We start from the raw sequence: 21,599 nt of genomic DNA on the forward strand, positions 1-21,599 counted from the left end.
ACGGGTAGTCACCCAAGGGTTCTTTGGATCTCAAAGTGAATATATTTCTTGGAAGAGCAGGCCCAGATTTTTCAGTCTGTGGGTTTGAAGGGTGTGGGTTTGAAAAATGGAAAGAGAAAACCCATAAATTTTATGTGTAATTCCACATGCTATTCTTTTCATGTAGCAGTTTAAGTGCAACCATTAACAATACATTACTCAAAAGTAACAACTGCTACTACCACCACTACTAACACTTATCATTTATTTTAAATAATGTCTCCAGTATCTTTTTGGTAACAGTTCTCTTTGTCAGTATTTACATTAAATACTCAATTGGTGTGACCCTCTCATATTCAGTCAGTGTCTCAGCCTTCTGTTGATAGGATTTTACCAGATGATGAGTATGTCCATAAATCTTCTGTTAGTTTATAGTATGGAATGAATTCATAACTTTCCCCAAAGAGATAATGTGGTACAGTTCAAAGGAAGGGATGGGAGTGGAGGTTGTTGTTTTTGGGGTTTTTTTTTTCACAGCAGTAGCTTAAGGTGCTCTTATCTCATTTTCTTACTGTGAAATAATCCAGTGATCCCACAGTGGTCTGACCATGAACCAGATATTTGGAAAAAGGCCAGCTTGGAGTAAAATGAAAAAATAAGAAGGAATTTAGACAAGGAAGAGAGAAATATCTTCATGCTTACCTTATTCTTGCTTCTGGAATTTTTGTACTCTGAGAGTTATTTTTTCATGTCACTAATCTGTTCATTGGCAAGCATCAGATTGTCACTGACACTGTTTGGATAATCAGTTGTAAAAAATGATGCAGCCAAATAATGAATTCTGGTTCATTCCTATGGACTGTTTAGTACCAGTGAATAACTCATAATTCTTGCTAGGAGATGTAGAATGTAATTGGAAAATTGCTTTCTCACTTTATCTGTCAGACTTGAGTTAGCCTTTCCAAAACAAAAAGGGAAAGCTTGCTTCTTGAAAGAATTTTAAATCTATAGGAATGTGCTTGTTCTACTTCCTTGAAGCCAGATAATTCTTGAAAAGAATGTATTCATCCCTTCTGAGTGGTTTAATCATTAATTTTCTAATTTTAATTTTTCTGACACATTTGGATCGTTTCATCTATGTATGTGCTCTTATTTGTAGCTGCAAATTCATGTGGTCTTGCAGCTGTAACCTCTGCATAAGGACAGCTGTTGCAAAATGCATCCATAGATGAACCTAAATAAGGGTTAGTGCTTAAAAAGACCCATGATTTCACAGCAGGACATCAGGGAATGGCTTGGTCACCTTTATATGGTTATGATAACAAATCCAGAGTTACTATTAATTAAGGAAACAAATTCTTTTCTTGCCGTTAGAAAAATACAGAAAATAGAAATAATTTTCTTGGTCTGTACTCTATATTCCTGCTGCTCATAGTTACACCTGCTCTTGTGTAAAGATGTAAAGTCCATCTGAGAGCAGTGTATTTTCCTTAAGACATATATGGTCTTGAACATAGAGATTCCATTACAATGGACACATTTAAAACTCTAACACTCTAAAGCAATAGAAGAGACAACAAAGTGTGTGTGACCCTTTTTTTTTCATCTCCAGTTTATTGATGGTCGGCTATCAAAATTAAATGCAGGAAGAGGATTCTCTGATGTTTTTGAAGAAGAAATCACAGCAGGAGGCTTTTGTGGAGGTACAGAATTAATTTGGGAGTACTCATTGACACTTCTTTGGGAACTGTTTGACATGATGTCCTCATGATGTTTTGGAAGTTTTAGACGTCATTGATCTTTTTACTGTTCTGTTGTTTCCCTTCATTCTTGGAAAGGTTTTAGCCTTTAATAAATCACTGCTGGGATACCCATTATCAGGTATCTAGTTACACCAGTGTATTAAATATGTGATATTAGATATATGTGTAATATTAGGAATGTGTGTTTAATCCTGTAAAGTAATACTTATACTTCAGTATGGGATGAGATATCACTATAGTGTTTACATTTTAAACTGTGTATTTACATATATGATGCATTCTGTGTAAACTGTATTTTCAAAATAATTTTGACATTTGTGCTGCTTAACTTCTAGATAATTATGCTTTCCATAAATGCTTCATTTTCTTTTCACATCTCCTTATTCCTGCAGTGTAGAAATCATGGTGATGTCCTGAATGTTAAGGGATATATGCTTTCTCCAATGAATGTGTTACTCTAAAAAAAAGCAGAAATTTTTTTAACTTTTATATATGATCCGAGAAGGGACATGGAAATTTATCTTCTTTGTAAACAAAAATATTATTCCTTGTGTTGTTTGCCTCAGTTGTGTTCACTGACAATTGTTACAACACTTTTCACATCAGCTAACCCATGTGGAGTGCATCTTGAATCCAGTCCTGATTTTTACAGGATTATGGAGTGGTTTCCTGTTAAACATTTAGGACAGGTGTATTGCTATTTTAGCTATTGTCATATGTTAAATCCAGCAGCACACAGCTGCTCACTCTATTGGAGCCAAAACCAGCCCAGGTGTAAGAGATGGTATCAAAAGATGGGATCAATATATGCATGACTGTACAAACACTATTTTATGGTCAATCTTGAAGGTTGTGTAGAAGCTTCCTCAATAGATGGAGGTTATGTGATTTGAGCAACTCCACTGAGGTGCAGATGGCAGCTTTGGATGGACTTCCCTTGCAAGGCTGTCCTTGAATGAGACACATTGAGGAGAGGATTTGACCCCCACCGAGAAACTATCAAGTGCTGCAGAGCCATTTGCGCCTCATAAAAAAATAACTTTTTTATCCTCAAAGTGCATAATTTCTTTTGTTCAAGATTTTCACTGCCTTCTGTGTCTTGTGCTAGGATCTAGCACATAATCTGGGGGTTTGTTTTTTGATCAAATTGTGGTTAGTTTTACAGAGATTTACTTCTTCCCTGTCATTTTCGGGTAAGTTACGCTGCTCTGCAGGCAGATTTGAGACTTTGAGCATCCATTATTCAGATAGGTGATGTCAGTATTCAGAGCTCGTTTGCTGACTGCAGTTAGGGGTCAGGAGGCTGCAATAAAACTGCAGTGGAAGTTAGATAAAGCTTGTTTCTTGGCTGTGCTCTGGCAGGCTGTGAACTGTGTCTCACCTGGCTCTGCTCAGGAGGGACCGCTCAGCTCTGCTGGCGGCGCTGGGCTGCCTTGCACTGCCCGTGTGCTTTTCTAGTCAGACAGGCTGATAGTGCCAGGCTGTGGACAAATTGCTTAGGGCACATACTCAGTATTTACATAACTGCTGTCTCATTATTGTTATGAAGTGCAGGGCTAACAATATGTGTGCAATTGAAGGTGACATTTTGTGAGGCTAATGGGGTAGAACTATGATCTCTTTGCTGACTTAACTCCCATCAGCTTCAGCAGGAAGCCCAGGGTTTGAAAAAAACAGGTGAAACCCAGATTTCAGAAAAGTCACAGAAAGTTACTGTTAGCTCCAAGCTGTTAAAAGGACAGGTGAACACATTCTTAGCATAGACAGTATAATTTAAAAACTAATGAATCAAATTCAAACAGAAAGTGTTTCTTTAAGTAATCTCTTTCTAAATTGCGTTTGTCCACATATGCAAGTTTAACTAAACTTGAAAAGAAAATTGAAGAATAAATATTAAATTTCTTTTTTTTATGATTTTCTTTAAACAACGACAGCAAAAAAGTGGTCAAAACTTATTTGTGTGTCTACATCTGAAAATAAATTTGTGAGACATCTTCATTATAGTTTGTGCTTCATAATGGAAATTTTATTTTCTATTACATTTTTTTCTATAGAAGTATTAGTTCTCAAGTGCTTTTCAATACAAGAATATAGTGATGGATTGGTTTAGCACTCAGATTTGTTGTAGAATATGTTAATTTTTAATTACATGACTTTTACTACAGCAGGCTTTTTTTAAAATTGGTCTAATATCAGTGGTGCTAATAGAAGGAAAACTGAAAAAATTAAAAACATTTGAAACTCCCTTGTAGTGATTTTTTTTTTTTTTAAGGAATCAGATTTTTTTGCTAGGGTTTCAGGAGTTTCAGGTCTAGCTGAGGGCATGCAATGTTAGCATGGCTGTCTGTAGTAACCAGAGTATTTATCTTGTTTCTGATGGTCGTCCTTGAAGTGTCACTGCATAACTAGATGAACATTAAACTTGGTCATTTGCTGTGATCCCATTTATTGTTTCTATTAATTGTTTAAGTTAGGTTGTGTCAGAGAAAGCTCAGCTGTGGAAAGAGTCACTGTTAAGGACAACTCAAGACAGGTGATACATGAACATTGTTGACAAGAATTGAAGCGACAAAATACCATGTTAAAGAAAGCATTTATGGTTCATGCAATATCCTTAACACCCCAGCAGTGGTTAGATTTCACCTTGTACATGTAATTTATGTGCTTCCTTCCCTGACAGTTCTAGGGAGCCAGATAAAAGAAGTGAAAAATGAGTTGCTTCTGCTTTAGGTTGCTCTTTGCCATTCTTAATGGAATCAAAATGATCATGAGGGTCTCTCCTCTATAAGCAAGCACTGCTTTCACTTGTGTCATCATTCCTGAGAGTCTGGCTGTCTCAAAATTGCTTGTAAAAATTGAGTGGAATGGCTTTAAGTACCTGTTATGAGCCTAAAGAGTTCATGTTTCTTCACCTCATCTTGAAAACTGGGAATTCCTTTTCCAGTGATCCAGTTAGCTCTCAGAGATGTTCTAGGCCAAAACACACTCCTAGTGTGGCTTGGCTTTCATTAGCCATTGGACTAATTCTAGCCATGCCTTTGTTAGTGGATTATTGTAACACTTGAGGAGTTTTGCAGGCTGTTAAAAGTCTGTAAGGTTATATCACCATGGTCCTTTCAATGTGGTCAAACTCTGTTTGAAACTGGAATGCTCTTGTCAAAGTGACTGTCGTGTATGGGGGCAGTAGCAGCTCTCAGTACTGGAGTATTGCAGTGACTGATGTACTCTAAAACTTTCTCAGGGATCATGGACCTAATCTTGTTGTTCAGCTGAAGCACCTTTGGGAAGTAGTATTGACTTCTTCATCAAGTAGAATTCAACGTGCTCCTTTGTGGCCAGTTTAGTCCTTGGTGGTCCCACAGAAGTCAGTAGCTCTCACTTGCCTTTAGAGGTTTTTCTTTCTGAAAGAAAGTAGATACAGTTAATAATTAAAGGGATTTTTTCTTCACAGGAATATACAGTTGTGACATAACCCTTAGACTTTTCTCATGTTCGTACTTTGGCATGGTACCTTCTGGAATCCGTGTCGTTGTGTCTGAAAGTTTGCCCAGAGGGGTCATTGTGTTTGAATGCAATTAATACATTATTCTCTACTTTCAGTTAGTGTTTTTCTTTTTATATTTTCTAAAAGCATGTTACCTTACCATTGTTTTACCTTAATTGGAATAAAAAACTGTGTGGTAAAAACTTAAGCTTTTACAAAGGAAACAGAAAACAAACAACTAGAGATGCCTGAGTTTCATTCTCAGTGTACACATACTCTTATCTTTACATTCCTTGTCTATCTGAAAAGAATGAATTGAATAAGTAATCCTCTAAGTACATTTCTTATTCTGATAATGAGGAGCGTTGCAACATTTAAAATGTTGAATTTATGTTTGATTGTGTTAATTTGACATTTCTCTTTCAGGAAATTCAAGATCTTATCAGCAGTGGATGCATACAGTGAAGGTACAAACTTGGTTAAGTAATTATACTGGCCACCTTGTCCTTTAGGTCTCAATCCTTTTTCTTACCTCTGTGTAATGGTAAAAGTTTGTTCATTTGTGAGGAAGATGCAAGTACATTCTGTAAGAAATACCAAGTCTAAAGTATATGCAAAAACTGTTTGAGTTTTTTAATTGAAGAATTTAAATAAATTCCCACACACAAAACAAATGCCAAAATACACAAGGTTTTTATGTCTATATAGTCAAAGATGTCATTGCTCTCTGTATCATGCTGCATTCCATGACTTGAATTAGGTGTGACAATTTGATAAAAAGCTTATCCCTTCTAGTAAATAGCAATTTTGTTAATATGGATTTGTGCAATTTGACTAACAGAAGACCCTTGGTATAACCTTGTTATTCTGCAGCATTAATAAAATACATTATTTTAGATAAAGAGAATTCCTGTTTGATTAAATGAGATAGTTCTTCCTGTCAGGTCAAAGTTTTTTTAGTTGCATAATAAATATGATAGGAACACATGAAAAATAGCCCAACTTCTGAATTGATTTTGAAATGGTAACAGTGAATGAAGACTGAAAATCCATCATTCTGTTGGAGTGCCTTGATAAATGTGTCAGCTGTGGAATGACGTACTGTAACCCTTGTGTAGCTGCAGACAGCAGGCTGGGGAGGAAACACAGCTGTGCTTGCTCTTACCCATTTCAAAGGAGGGTTCTTACTTCTTCACAGCACACTGTTTATTTTTCCTTGCTGTTGTCTTAAGGTTTGCCTTGTGTTAAAATGTTACTAAAATACATTTTTTGTGTATTTCAGAAAGGCGGTGCACTGATCAACACAGCAATGACCAAAGCCACTCCGGCTGTGAAAACAGCATATAAATTTGTAAGATCATCTATTTCAAATAAATAATACATCAAAACACTGCAATTTCTGACAACCTCTCATTCTCTCTGAATACTGAAAAACCTAACCATTTTATAAATAAATTGCAAAAAAGTACTTCGGCCTGTAGAAAGCGTTGAGCTTCATTTGTTTTCTCATATAGCAGTAGGACTTGTAGTTGTTTCAGGGTCTTCTAGATAGCTTGTACATAAAAATAGACTATCAAAGCATTAGTGTGCTGGTTTTCTTTCAGTCCTCATACACACTTAGAAGCTTATTTGAATATCATTTAGGTATTTGATACACAGCTGTAATTTCACTTTGGCAGTAAGTGCTGCACTATTGAGATGTGGTAAAGCATCAGTAATGTGTGCAGCAAATCATCTGCTCCTTTTTAAAAATGATAGTGGAGTGCTCATGTTTAACTGGGTTTAATGCTTACACTTTTCATCTTAAAAGATTTTGTTTTTCAAAGACTGCCTACCCCATGATGCATGTGAGATTATACTGTATTATGCAGTATGGTAAAACAGCATTAGAAAAAAATGAACTGAGAAGTGTTTTAAAGTTGCTTTTATAATACAGAGGAAAAGATTTTTGGCTTCCTTTTTGCTTTTCCAAATGTTCCACTAGCTGGATGCATCATAAATAGTCCTGAATAAATCAGTAAATCAGTGTGTACTAGAGTATTTTAAGTAAAGTTTTCAAACAGAATTTTTAATTTTACATCACTTTAAAAACACATCAGTCGTGGAAAGAAACAGGTAAATAAATTAAATATACTTCATATTCATGGACTCATTTATAATTTAAAAAATGGTTCATCTGCAAATTATTCTTCTTCATTTGCACTATCTTAGACTGTGGTTCAGCCTTCAATTTTGATAATTATGCCCTTGATAGTAAAGGTTCTTCAAAGTGAACCTCTGTATATGCTAGGAAACTACAGTAAACTTCTGAGGATCTTTATGTATATGATATCCATATTTCTACCCCATTTAATTACTTACATTGTTGTCCTTTATGGAGCATACTACCAGAGGACTGAAATATGCATTTCCTAATTGCCACATACCTGATTGGGAGCTTTTAGTAATGTCACTGGTACCACCCCTCAGAGTTAGAACAGAGCGCTCCAAAATTCATCCAAATGCTGTGAGCAGGAGCTGGGAAGTTTAAAGTGGCTTTCAGGTTAGCATCTGGTACATGGCACCCCATCGTGCTCTTACTGAGCTTATGGATGTATGATTTAAGGATCAAAAAGACTCTCTGACCTCTTGATTCAAGAATTTTTTTTTTCCGAATTTCCATGTACAAAAAAACTACAGAAAAATAGATGGCTTTTATATATTTATGCCCTAGAATGTATTTTAAAACTCCTATTTTCAATACAACCTGGAAAACTTTTCTAATTTTTTTCCATATTTTTGTAGGAAAGACAACTTTTTTTCTGTTTGGGTTTTGGGTGTTATACCCCCATCTTTTATTTTTTTTTCCTTTTCCCCCCTTCTCTCTCTCTCCCTATCTCATTTTTATTAGCCTAACAACATGTTATTCCATATTGATAATTCCTTTCTGTATTGAAGAATATTCTTGGCTGTTTTCTATGCAACAATGATTCTTGTCTGTCTCTTTTAATGCATACAGAATTCTCCCCTAAATAGCAGCACTGTGCTGTTCAGCAACACTGGGCAAAATCTCCATCTGCATATGAAATCACTTCATTTCTCTTAAGGTTGATGTTGCCCTGCAAGTTGCCAGACTGGAACACTGTAGCAGTCATCTTAAAAAATCTTAACGTTTTTCAGCATGCTTTGTTGCTAAAATAAAATACTCTTTCAAATCGAAAGGAGCATTTCAAATAAAGGAGTTATGTAGGTGACCATTCTTAGCCTGTCCCTAGTAATAATGGAGAAATTTTGAGTATGTATGTTTTCCCAGCAGTGGCATGGATGTACTGAAAAAAAAAAAATCCTTAAATTTGTGGAGAAAGCATGAATATAAAAAATACAGTGGTAGTGCGTGCTTAAAATTTGTTATAAAGATTATTGCCCTTTACTATATCACCAGGTGTTTAAAAAAAAAGGCAAAATAAGTTTGGCATCATAAGGCATGTTCTGTGACTACAGCCAGTGTCCTGCAGAGCAATTTAAGTCCTTTTTTTTCTCCAGGCAAAAAACCAGGCGAGGCAAGGAATAAAAGAAGTGAAGAGTAAGTTAAAACACAAGGTATGTAGAACACTTTATTTACTTTCTTACACAGCTTCCTGTATCAGTTTGAAGCTTATACTTTACAAATCACATGAGATTTGTGTTTTTAATGACTTTTGAAATATGCTTAGCCCTTTGTTCAACAATACATTTTTCATAACGAGCCCTCTGGCAACTATCTGTCATTCTGTGCATCCACTGAATAATCTCTTTATTGTTTGCATATTTTATCATAGAACAACAGAGGTCTTCAAAGATACATTAAGAGGATGTATGTTTTCATAAAGTTGATTGCTTTGATATCACAATCAAAGCCTTTGCTTCAAGCTGAGAATTTGAGAAGGGAGAGTCTTGCAGTACACTGGATTTCAGGAGGTGCAGTTGTCCAGTTTTAGTTCCATAAGATACATGAACAGTAGCAGTGTTTCAAGGTGAAAGAATAGTTTCATTTTGCAAAAGCAACCTCACAAACTCCGAGTAGATGGTTTAGGCATTTTGCAGCTGCTTTTCCCATTTGGAATTTTGCTTCCATGTAAGATTTTTCTCTACAGAGAAGGAACCATTTTTTGGATACCTATTATGCTATTTTAAGAAAAATTTCAGAAACATTTGAACAATTCAACTTTTAAGTGACCATGCTGGTGATCTGGCGTTTTGAAAAGTTAAATTTGATTTTCTTGCTACAGATGGTATTTTCATGACAGTAATAGATTGTGGCAAGATCATTTTGAATGCATTCTGCATGCATAATATGGAGGGTATGTTTGCAGATAATGATTATAAATAAAGGAATTTAAATCTGTTTCGTTGCATAGGAGAGTGAGGAAGAGTGTGGAACGTGTAGTGTTGGTGCAGTACAGACTGTTCCTGTCTACACATCTCATCCTGACAAAAGAACAAGCTCAGAAAAACGGAGACTGGCTCAGGTAAGACACCTGAAACTTCTGTTTGCATTCACATACATACAGGGAAAAATTTTTGCTGCTTAAAGTAGTGTGTCTGTGAATCTGTTTCCAAGATGATTTTCCTCTGTTTGGATAGTGTGATTAAAAGGCTATGTTTATTGAAATAGTGCTGCACTGCTTGTGTGGAGAAAAAAAAATGCTATTTGTGTTTCATCCCTGTTGAGAGGGGGAAAGAACAGGAGATCTGTAAGTATGGATCTGAGATTTTATTCTTAAATAGTGGTTTTGAGAAAGGCTTCTCACAAACATACATTCAGGTTTATTCATAGATCTGTATTAAGCTATCTCGTTTATTTTAAGGGATATTAATTTTGTGTTTCTAATAAATTGTTTTGGCAGTCATATGGCCTTGCTCAGATAGTTGTGATTTATTATTTTGTTAATAAGTCAGCTAGTTCATGCAGTGCCTGTGTCTTGGCTTTTGTTCTCTAATCCTTTCTAGTCTAGATTTGAAGTAACAGGTGTAGTGTCTCAACTTTGGCAAGTGTTTTAATGTTTTCGGATTCATTTTGACAGTTTTATTTAAAAAATACAAACAAAGTAGTTTTTCTAACACTTGTTTCTCCTACAAATATTTACCTGCATATGTACGTATTTTTAATATATAGGTATATATGTTTATATTATATTGTTATTGCATGTTTTTAATATATGTGGATTTTTAATGCCTCTATCTTCCTAATATGAGAATTAAGTATATAAATGCAGTCTAACTGATCTAGCAACATTTATTTTTTGCTCTTGGTACTGCAATAATAAAAATATGGGTTGTCTGTTTAATCAATTTGATTTTGAATTAGTTTTTATCAGTAGTAAATGCAATGTTTCTGAAATGCAACATAGAACTGATGCAGATGATTGCTAAATGATAGTGAAATTGTACATTAGTATTAAGTCATTTTTAGCAGGGTTATAAATAATACAAAGACTTTCTGCTTCACTGATATGGTAGTGCTGCCTATTGTTATGTACAGGAGTCTAGGGATACAAAGGAATATCATTCACCTTGGTACAATTAAAGATTTCTTTTGAAGGCATGTGTTCAGATAGAACAATTGAACTTTTCTGTGGTTTTGTGTTTGTCCAGCTGTACAGTGCCAAATCCTGTAATCATTGCTGTTTCTACCAGTTGTCCTTTAGCTTTGCAAACACGGCAGGAGTGCAGATGTGTGCCTGGCTTTGTTTCCTGCACGCTTTACACACGAGTGTTAATGGGCGTGTGTGCACACGGACACACACGTGTTTGTGTGGGCTCAATTTACCAACAAAGCTGGGAACTGAGGGCCTCACAGTTTTGCCCTGCTCCAAACCAAAGGTGTCTTCTCCCCAGCTCTTGTCCCAAACATCACGTGAACAGTGGGCAGGAAGGGGCACAAGGGGATTGCCCTCCAAGAACTCCTTCACCTCTCACTCATGCAATTCACTTTTTCTTCCTCCCCAAAAGCAAACAAACCAAAGGACTTCTGAAAAATAAGTCTGCTGTTGCTACTCTTGTTTTTATTTTTGGTCTTGATGTTTGAATAAGATAATATAAATTCTTTATTAATAAGTGGTGATTTTAAAGTTTACATCCAAATAAGAATATATTATTCACAGTGCATGAGTATGAGAGCCCTGTTTGATCTAGTACTGAATCTGTTGTTTAAAAGAAGTGAAATTCAGTGTGCTGTTGTCAAATTTATTCTTTTTTCTGGTAGTCTTTATCCTGCAAATGAAACTCTTCACCCAGATCTCTAAAATTCACCAGGGGCTGTATCAGTATAAGGCTAGTGCTAATGTGGAGTTCAGGCAATTTGATACACATTTAAAGTAAGGACCAGATACTGATTAAGTTGTTACATTTGTGTACTGTAATGCCCACCCCAAACCTAGATAAACAGTAAATAAGAGAGAGCAATTGCTTTTAATGGTCATCCTGCTTCCAAAATAGAGGCACCTCTGTACTTTATTACAATCTCTTCCATACTGAAACATGTAGAAAATGATAAATACAAAGAATTTGGTGTCATATTTTACGTTCTATCAGAAGTATGCATTGAGCTTTCCCTTTTCCACTTCTTGGAAACAGTTAAATACTAAGAGTTACCTGAGATGCTGTAAAACATACTTTGAAAAGTTATGTTAGATATGAAAGTTTGCTTTACAGAGAAAGATAATTTTAAAAATTCATTCATAACAGGATTTGGGGATCTGAGAGGAAGTTTCCTTTACAATAGGAAGTGAGTCTCCTTTTACCCCAGCTTGCAGTAGTTTGTATATGGGTCTGCTAATTAGTATGGTTATTTCCTGTTTTGTTGATGAGGCTTTAATAAATGTCAAGGGTACAGCCATGAAGATCTCCCAATTAGGCTTTGCGTTTGTAAAACCCAGCCCCTTCGCTTTTGTGTGAGGATGACAGTTCCAACTGCAGCCTCAGCCTAACAGGGCTCAAGGGAAAGGATACTTCTCTGGTTTTATTGAAAACACAGCCAGTTTGGCCCTGGGAGAATACCAGCACTGGTCACAGTGCAGACCCATTTTTAACAATGAATATTTACTAAGCTTTATCACTGCTGTCATAGTGGCTTTATTGTATTTTTTCTTTTCCAGATTGGCAAGAGGCTTAAGAAAAATCAGCAGTAAATTTAAAAAGAAAAAAATTATAGCATCTAAAATTGCTGTCAAAACCTAACCAGAGGAGAAATAATTAAATGTGTTATTGCAAACTGAAGCGCTCGGCTTGCCCTCCTATAATTTGCATTTTGAAAGTGTTTCCTAAAAGCTGGAGCTGAGGGCAGCGCGCTGGTTCGTGCCCGCGTGCGTGCGCGTGTGCGCACAATTAATCCGTGCCCAGACGAGCCGTTCCCTCTCTGCAGAATTCATCTGAGCTTGCTCCTGCTCAGGTTCGCTGTTCTAGGCTCTTCAGACATGTGTGAGCTTAGCTGTATTGCAAGTCAACATTAACAGATGGATTGCCCTAAGCAAGGGAAAACCACAACAACAAAATCTAGTGAAAGTGGAGGATTGAAGCTTTTTATTGTTAAGCCTTATTAAAACCTTGGCATGTGCACTGCTGTTAACTGTTTCATGCCTAGAGCTAATAATGTGTCTCAGATATGTTTCATCTCTTACATTAATTAGGAATGTAGAAGATACAAGAAATCACCAGCTAAAATTTTTGAAATAAAAGTTAATGCAAGCATGAGTTTGCTTAGGCTCTGTTTGCAGCATCTTGTAAATGATACCGCTGAGTTCCTTCAACTGTTGATGAGCAAGGTACAGCAGGGCATGTTTTAGACTATGGAGCATTCAGTGTTTGCATATTCTGTGTTAATTCTGTGCCATTACATGCTCTCAGGTAATGCAGATTTCTGTGTATACAGGGACCTAAATGCAATAGGAGCTTTGTAAAATTGTTCCAAATTAATATATAAATAAAAAGAGAGTATGTTTATTATGATCCGGCTTTGAATGCCAGGAAGATCTGTTTGATCTTTGTAATTTTACTATTATATCAGGTGTTGGGGTAGCTTATTGGAAATGGACCATGTCAGGATCTTAACAATCATAATGTATTTCATGGCAAATAAAACTCTGGAAGATTAGCAGAATACCAAATAAGAACTACCAGTTCCCTTTGCAGTTATTAAATTAGCAATGCCCCTTGTCTCTCAGAAAATCTATGTTCTACCTGTACCTTTAGGCACCTACTACTTTCCATCTGTAATGGAAATAGGCATGTGGATTCTAAGAGTGGATTTACCAATCACTGTGTCTCAGCACTGCTTTAAATGTTCCTATATTGAAGATACCAAGTGCACTCTCACCATGACTTTGCAGAATCCAAATACAGTGTCTAAGAAGGTTTTAAAAACACTTCTAATAAAAATCAAGCTAGACAAAACTTTTTTCTTGGTGTTCTCAAACAGAGGAGAGTTTTCTATACTTTTTTTCTTTCTTTCCTTTTTTTAAGCATATTGCAAATGGAGCCTTTTCACTTTTATTGAAGTATGTCCTAGAGACATTACAATATATAATTCAGCTTGCAGTAGGTGTGCTTTGCATCTGTTCAACAAACACAGCAAGTGTCAGGCAGGAAGATGTGTTCAGAATAACCTTACCTTCAGGAGTGCCCCATTTATCAATATCCCTACAATGGCCAGTAAAATAAATGACATAATCATTAGCTACAAAGGACTTCTAGTAACTGATTACCCTCCTAACCTGAAAAAGGGGATGAGAATGGCTGTTATGAAGAGAGGGCTATTCTGAAGACTTTTTTCTTTTTCCTGGAAAATAAGAGAGGAGATTGTGATAATGCAGTGCTGAATGTACATATTCTGTATAAGATGACTGAATGTCTTTTAGAAAAAATATCCACAGTCAGTCCCACAGTGATTTCAGAAACATAAATCTGATTAAGTACATTTACCTGTATTTGTATTCAGACAATGTGCTTGAGATCACATCTATGACTACCAACCACATTTAACCCTGGTTCTGTTGCTGGAAGTTTTTTCTACCCTCATCGACTGAAATATTAAAAACTGAAAGATGTACGAGCTAGTTTTTAATGTAAATCAAATTTTGCTTCTGTGAAATACAGTTTTGAAGTAAGCATCGGTTGATCAGTAAATTCAGTTTCTTTAGCTAATGTGGTGTAATGTGAAAATATTGTAGGTATCATTAGCTTCCTTTAGTTTGGAGAAAAATCTTTTGTCTTATTGTGTCAAGTAAGATCTCTTCATTCTGCAAAACAGTCAGATTTCCTTTTAATTAAAAATGAAAAAGCTAGGCAGCCAAAATTCAAATTGCAGATTACGAGAGTGCCCTCTTGTGGCTCCTGTTCCTTTCCAAAGTGGCAGAGTGCCGGGGATCCTCTGCCTGTGCCAGCCTTGCCGGCTGCTGTGAAGACCTCTTAAAATCAAGGGGTACTTCCTTTATTTGTGTTAAGTGAAATTGTCCCTGGGTTTTGTGCAAATTAAGCATTTACATGCTTTTATGTATCATGCATGGTACTATTTTCAGGGATAGGGAATAGAAGCTCCCAAGCAGAGGTAGAATTATAAGATTGCTGAAACCTGTCCCTGCTTCCCACTGAACAGGGACAGTGACTGTCCTCACCAGAGCTGTGCTGTTTGTTCTGCACCCATAAACCACTGTCAGCCTTGTGGCTGCTGTTCTTGGAGTTTTCCTGTAAAAATCACTTGAGAAATCTCTTCACTAATTACCTTGATTCCAATTTAATTTAATAATAATAAAAAAAATGGGCTAATGGTCAGGAAGCAGCTCTGGAATTTTTTGTCACCCTGTGGAATGCTTGGTTTTTCAGGGCAGTCATCAGCATGTCTACCTCTGATTTATCCTACTAAAAAAAAAAAATTATACAAGCAAAAAGTTTGCAGATGCTTTTCCTGGCTATTGTAGCCCCCCTCCTTAAGTTTTATATTAAATAGACCCTCTGAAAGACTGCATTTCTTTCTTCTGCAAACAAATGAACAATACTGGTATGTGAAGCAGTTTCCTTTCTCTGAAGGATCTCAGAGAAAAATGCTGTCTTGCAGACTGTCTCCAAACTGGGTGAACCTTTCTGTCCTCAGAATTGAATTGAAATAACCAGATTAATTTTTTCATCAGGAGAATTTATCGACGTCTTAATGTAGCAGTGGTATCTTTTACTTTCTTTTGCTGTGTATCTTCTGTCTTCCACGAGTCACAGTTTTGCTCCACTAAATCAGGGAGCCAGGAGAGCCAATAGCCACAGCTGGAACCTGTGTGCTGACTTCCATGTTGCTTTTGCCTTCTGGCTTGAAGGTTTGAAGAGCACCACTTTACATCTAAAACTTCAGCTCTAGTACTCTGTGTTCCCCTGTGTTTTCTTCCTCTCTCTATTCCTGTATCTAAGAATGAAAAAAAAAAAAAAAAAAAGAAAAGAATAAAGAAGTTCAATTAATGAAAAAGGTTTGTCTGGAGGGAAAAGGAGGGAGAAAAAGAAGAAACAGGAAAATCCTTTCCTGCAGGGATTTCAGCATCTCTGAATGTGGGTCCAGATTCAGCCTGTCTAATTTTAGATACTGCTGAAATGCTGCAGTTAGCAGCAGTGCTGCCTTAGGCTCTTGCTGCAGTAAGTGGAGAGAGGGGCATGACTGAAGGGCAGCTCAGCCCACCTAGAGTCCTGATTGCATCCTGATGATGCCTCTGTCTTGCTTCTCATTGTCTAATTTGAGCCCAAAAATAGCTGAAATCAGTAACATCCAACTCCAAGTGCCAGCCAAATTCCACAGCACCTTTTAGAGAGAGACATTTGTTGAGCCGAAGACTCCTACTGGTGTCAAACTGGAAGAGGGACTCCTCCTTGGTAATTCTTCTGTTTGGAATCCCTAGACAGTGTGGAAATGTGCTTGCAGTCAGTATTTTCAAGGCACAGTCTTTTTTTCCTTGCAAATGTGATTAGTCTGTTTTCCATCTTCCTATGGCACTTCCCTCAAGTAGGATCTTCCACAGTCCATTGGTCTGATGGACAGGGCTGGTGCTGCTGGGGTCTGGAGGTGTAGGGTGTTTGTGTTTACCATCACATCCACGTTGTACATTTTAACGTACATCTTTTTGATAGGTTTTCCTCTGAGAAAGTCACACATGATCAGCAACTGGTGCTCTCAGCTGTGATTGTAGCATGAGACAGTTCTGCTGATATAAGGGTATGATGTACATTTTACCCAAAAGATCAATTTAACCAGTAGTCTCTCTTTTATCTGCTTAGGAATTGTATCAAATAGCACATTTCAGCCAAATAAACTGGATTTACAACTCTCCTGGTTCACTAAAGTCCCACTCTGTGCACCTGTGTTACTTCCACATTTCTTGACTTTCTTGTTACCTCAAATCCATGTTCCTTTTTCTGGTTTTGTTCATATAAACGTTTGGATGGCTTTGGACACTGATTAGTTTTTCTTTTCTGACACACATTCTCCCTTATCTTCCTGCTCTTCTGTCCACTGTGACCCTCTCAGCCCTCCATTCTCTAATATTCCTTCCATCTGTTCATTGAGTGTACATTAGGACATTATCACCATCAGAAAAAGGAAAATAAGTGATATATTTCTCCATTCTTGTAACTGCAAATTCTGCCTGGTGAATCTGATTTGTACAATCATGCCCAAAAAAATGAGCTGCTGGCTTTAGCTGTTGCAAATGGCACTGCCAATCTCCACGTCCTATTTGAAAAGACTAACACTTGTGCTTGTTGCCAATGGAAGTGGAGGCAGGCTGCCTTGGGATGGTGCACTCCTTGCAGCTAGACTGGTGTGTGGCACGGTGCCACGGTGCATCATCAGCTGAGAACGGGAGGGGGTGCTAAGAATAGCCTCGGTGCCATTGAGAAAAGCAGGATCTGGCTGTGGGGAGGTGGTGCCTCACTCTGGGCAGTGTGGGGCCTCGGGCTGCCTGAGGAAAACAGGGGCTGCAATTCCTCAGGGAAAGTGGAAGGTTGCTTCTTGTTTTGGAGCAAAACAGAACTATTCTGAAAAAATATTTGCAGAAGCATGATTAATTGTTAAAAAGGAAAAGCAGCATTACAGATTTCTCACATGATACCTGTGTTCAGGAGTCTAGCATGCATAAATGGTAGGGAGCTGAGAGCTTGTTCATTTTTCACCACAGTAATTCAGAACAAAAGTAATTACATGTGCTATCTGTGACTAAGTATCTCAACAAATTTATCATCTGTATTTATAATAAATCCTTCCTCAGCAGAGGTGTTAGGGTTTCCTGTAACTGTACAATAGGCACTGGAGATCTCTGTGGCATTAACGTCTACTTGGCATTTCAAAGCACTGTGCCCATACAGGTATTTCTGGTGGTATCTATTTAATTTATATCCAGGACAGTTTTCTCATATCAGAGCATTCTTGATTAGAATCTGTACTTCTTTTCTGTCTCTGCTTTCCCTCTTCTTTCATCAGTCTCAGCTCAGGGGGAGTGTAATGAGGAGTACCTTCCTGTGAGTCATGGCTTTAGGTCACAGTGTTTAACCGGAAAAGAAGGGACAAGTTGTGCTTTACTGGAAAGTCTGCTTGAGAGATCTTTTGCTTCCCTGCTGGATGGAGCCATAATTATGTCTGTGATTTGGTTGTAGAGGAGGATGGGTAAAATAAAATACTGAATCATAAATAACAATGGGGTTGTATTTATTTTTTTTTTTTCTCATGCTGAATGAATAATCTCTACATTTTTAAGAAAAAGGAAGCAGTACTTCACAGATTTAAACCATGGTATATTTTTTTTTTTGAAACTTTATATGTGTTGATGTATTGAGTGGCCAGTAAATGTGAAATTATATTCGTGCTGCCATTTATCAAAAGATTATTTGTTTTTCACTTTGAGTGTAATTAATAGCAGCAGCCTTGTTAAACTTCCTGCCTTAGTATCAATCAATACACACTCATTACCAAAAGCTGGACATCTGAAAGGTCTAGCATTATATAAAAAGCTGACATTTCAAAGATTGACTTTCATGCCCAATCAAGACTAGAACCATCTTACATTTAAATCCTTTAGCATTCATGAATTTTGGCATTTTTATTCCAAAGTGATACATTTTGTGAGGCTACCAGCAAGCAGAAGAGAACAGTTTAAGGACTGACTCTCCCTTTATTTGGTACTTACACTGTCAGCTCGTTTCCTTATTTCAGTGATCAGCATTGGGTCAGGTCTGTGTAGGCTGCAGACTACTTGCAGAAGGAGATTTTGAAGCAGGGCAGCAACCAGAGAGGATGGATGTGGTGAATACAAAAAGGATATATAGCCTCACACCAGCTTGTGGAGAACATGAGCTTGTGTTTAAGTGTGCTCAGCTCTTACATTCCAAGCAAAATGAGAGATGAGAGATGCCATGTGCAGGAAGATGAGAGAAATTTGAAACAGCAAAAGCTGAATTCCTGTTCTTGTTATGATATAAAGTAAATACATTAAGTAATAGATTTACTATCTAAGCAGAACTGTTTGGAAGAAGCAAAACAACCGGGTACTTTAAAGAAGTTTGTTCCTTTATTTTATAGAAATAAACATGACAGCAGTCTATTAAGACTTTATAAAGTTCTGGTGCAGCGAGAAAGGACCGTTGCCATATCATTTCTTGTGGTAATAAATTTAAATGGTCTGGTTGTTATTAGAATGCTAATCAGGAAGGAAGCAGAAGTCTCTCCTTTTTTCATAAAGGGGTATAAAAAAGGTTACACACTTCAAAATGCAGAAAAGACAGAAATTAAAAGCTTAAATAACTGCAAACAGCAGGATACGTCAGTAATGGAAGGACTTCTTAAATGACTCTGACAGCTTTTGCAGGTGCACATACTCTGTCACTTTGCCTAGTAGAGCATTGAAAAAGTTTTATGGCTCTCCTTTTGAAATTTATTAAGGGTTTCTTTCTTTCTTTTTCTTTCTTTGCAGAATAGTCTGGACATACCCCTCCCTTGCAGTCGTTTTTATTACAGCTCCTAAAGGAAAGTCAGCTATTCAAAAACATGTGTTGCTTGTTGTCTCCGTGGTTAGCTTGCAGAGCTGTAAATGCTGGAGAAGGTTGTTCTTTACAGCCAGATATTTTTCTTTCCTTCCCTTCCCCCATATCTTTTTTCTTTGTATGTAAATCCCATTTTATTTGGTTCAGTTGTTGAAAGTCTCCCTGTATAATTTTATAATATACCCCTAATCATTTAAATTGGTAACAAAAATGTTTTCTTAAAGAGTTTGACCATCAGAAGCTAGGAGTTCTTGTTTTGGAGAGAGGTTTTAGGTTTATTACATTCCTTTATGTGGCTATTTGTGCTTTTATGAAAACTTGCATATTACTGATCATAGTTGTTCTGAGGGGCCACTGCAATGCCCATGTTGTTTGCTGATTCTACTTAATTTTATTCAGCTCCTGTTTCTCAAAGACACAACTTTTCTTCCTTTTTTCCCTTTTTTTTTTTTTTGAAGCTTGATATCTGTCCTCTTTGAAATATTATTTATTATTTCAACAAATCAGCAAGTGTTACCTAGTAGAATTTTATTCCACTGGCAGAGTTAATTCCTCTACAGGTGAACAAGTGTCAGTTTCCATTTTGTTTTCTGCAACTTCTCAACATTTTAAAGAATCTTCTTCCATGCAGAATCTCATATTTATGTTAGCAGGAATAAATGTGATGGCAACATCTAATTTTGATGCAAATTCCAAGTGAGAGAGGCAGACAGGATTTTGCCCTCCAGGAGCCAGTTCTGGGTTGGAGCTTGAATTACAATCAATGTCATGTCAGAATTTTCTTGGGGAAGTGGTTACTTTCTAGTGTTACCAAATCAAAGTATTTAAATTTTCCCAGTGAAGATAAGTACTTAAAGCTGCAACTTTTAAACCAAAACCAGTGACTGTACTTGTGACAGGGATCAGTAAAATAACCAATCACCAGTATCTGTTAACAGAGTGATTCACTTCCCTGTACTTACAAGCAGGAGAATGTTCCATCACTGTTGAAAGCAATCAACACTATGAACTCACAAAAATATGAAAGAGTTAGAAACAGTTTGTTTCTCTGTATTCCATCCTATACCTTTTGCTCAGAATGAATCTTAGGTAGGGTTGTTTGATGGGTTGTAATACTCTAATAATTCTCTCATTTTCCATCAACTATTAACTTGGTTTAACACATAAAGAACCATATGTTTCCTCTTTGAGGGCAAAGAACTGTGGAAAGTGTTATCAAAACTTGCTGCTTTAATTAAATTCTCTCTTGTTGAGCAAGAAGAAAAGTCTCAGTCTCTAAAGAGTGAGTACTGAGACATTCCTGTAAATAATGTGTGTGTGGGGGGGGTGTTACAGAGAGCATCCTGGTATTTGTAGAACACTGACAACATCTGTAATAGATAACATACTGAAATCCTCACAGTACAAGATTTTCAAGCTCCTTGTCCAAAATTAAGGCCATATTTCTTCCCCATCAGGGGCTGGTTGCAGGTTTAGGCATTTGGTGAACTGCATGATGAGATGTGGGCAGTAACACTTCTTTCTTGTGTATGATTTTCCTCAAAGTTAGCTTACGCTGTTTTCCCTCTGTACAAATTCCATCCATGTGTCTTTAAATTATTAGTGGCTATCCAGGGTTCACAATATTCAGTGCATTGGTTGCCAGTATAGTTAAACCTCCTATACAAAAAGGTTTTGATTCAAAACAAGTATGAGAGTTGTATAGTCCTGAAGATGGTTATTGGCAACGTACAAGTGATTAAAATTCCTGATTTAAATGTTCTGGTCATAATAGAGACTTTTTTCCAATTATTGTGGAATTTTTTAGACTCTTTTTGTTTGCTGACTAATAATATGATGTAATAGGTGAGTATTCTGTACAGAAATGTGTGAATTTACAGCACACCAGTTTGACCATGCAAAGTCCTCTTGGGGTGCTCTGAGTGTGCACTGGGTTGGAATTAATTGTAATCTGCAGTAAATTATCCTGCACAAGTGCACTATCCTGCATTTGGGCAAAGGATAGTGCAAAGTTCCTGAACTGGATGTTATTTACTCTGCAATCCTGTACAGCACCATAACATAAATATAGCTTTATAAAGAGACTCCCAACTTTCTTTGTATTTGCTACTTCAAAAGTCAATTTTTTTTCATGCTCAATAGACCACGTGAACTGAAGCTTGGCAAATATTTCTACCAGAAAGTACTAAACCACAGTGCTTTCTGTGATGTGCTTTCAAGAAAGGGTAACTGGTAGACTTGAGTGATGCTTTTCCTCCAATATCCAGTCTTCTGCTAATCAATGCTTTGCATAAATAATAAGGCACACCAGGCTTTGCATAAATAAGGAGGCCCTCCATAGGCCATGAAGA

General features: G+C 36.9%; 1 protein-coding gene across 5 annotated transcripts in view; it reads left to right on the top strand.

Moving 5' to 3' along the window:
* The window catches only part of DENND1B (DENN domain containing 1B), a 150,698-nt gene that overhangs the window by 119,032 nt on the left and 10,067 nt on the right, over positions 1-21,599 (top strand). For all 5 annotated transcript variants that reach the window (XM_059854461.1, XM_059854462.1, XM_059854464.1 and 2 more), the window contains 5 exons: positions 1,592-1,682; positions 5,653-5,693; positions 6,509-6,577; positions 8,749-8,805; positions 9,603-9,713. In XM_059854461.1, coding sequence (XP_059710444.1) covers positions 1,592-1,682; positions 5,653-5,693; positions 6,509-6,577; positions 8,749-8,805; positions 9,603-9,713 — 369 coding nt within the window. The remainder of the gene's footprint in view (positions 1-1,591; positions 1,683-5,652; positions 5,694-6,508; positions 6,578-8,748; positions 8,806-9,602; positions 9,714-21,599) is intronic.

The sequence above is a fragment of the Haemorhous mexicanus genome, chromosome 9 (assembly GCF_027477595.1).
Source record: "Haemorhous mexicanus isolate bHaeMex1 chromosome 9, bHaeMex1.pri, whole genome shotgun sequence".
NCBI classification, from domain to species: Eukaryota; Metazoa; Chordata; class Aves; order Passeriformes; family Fringillidae; genus Haemorhous; species Haemorhous mexicanus.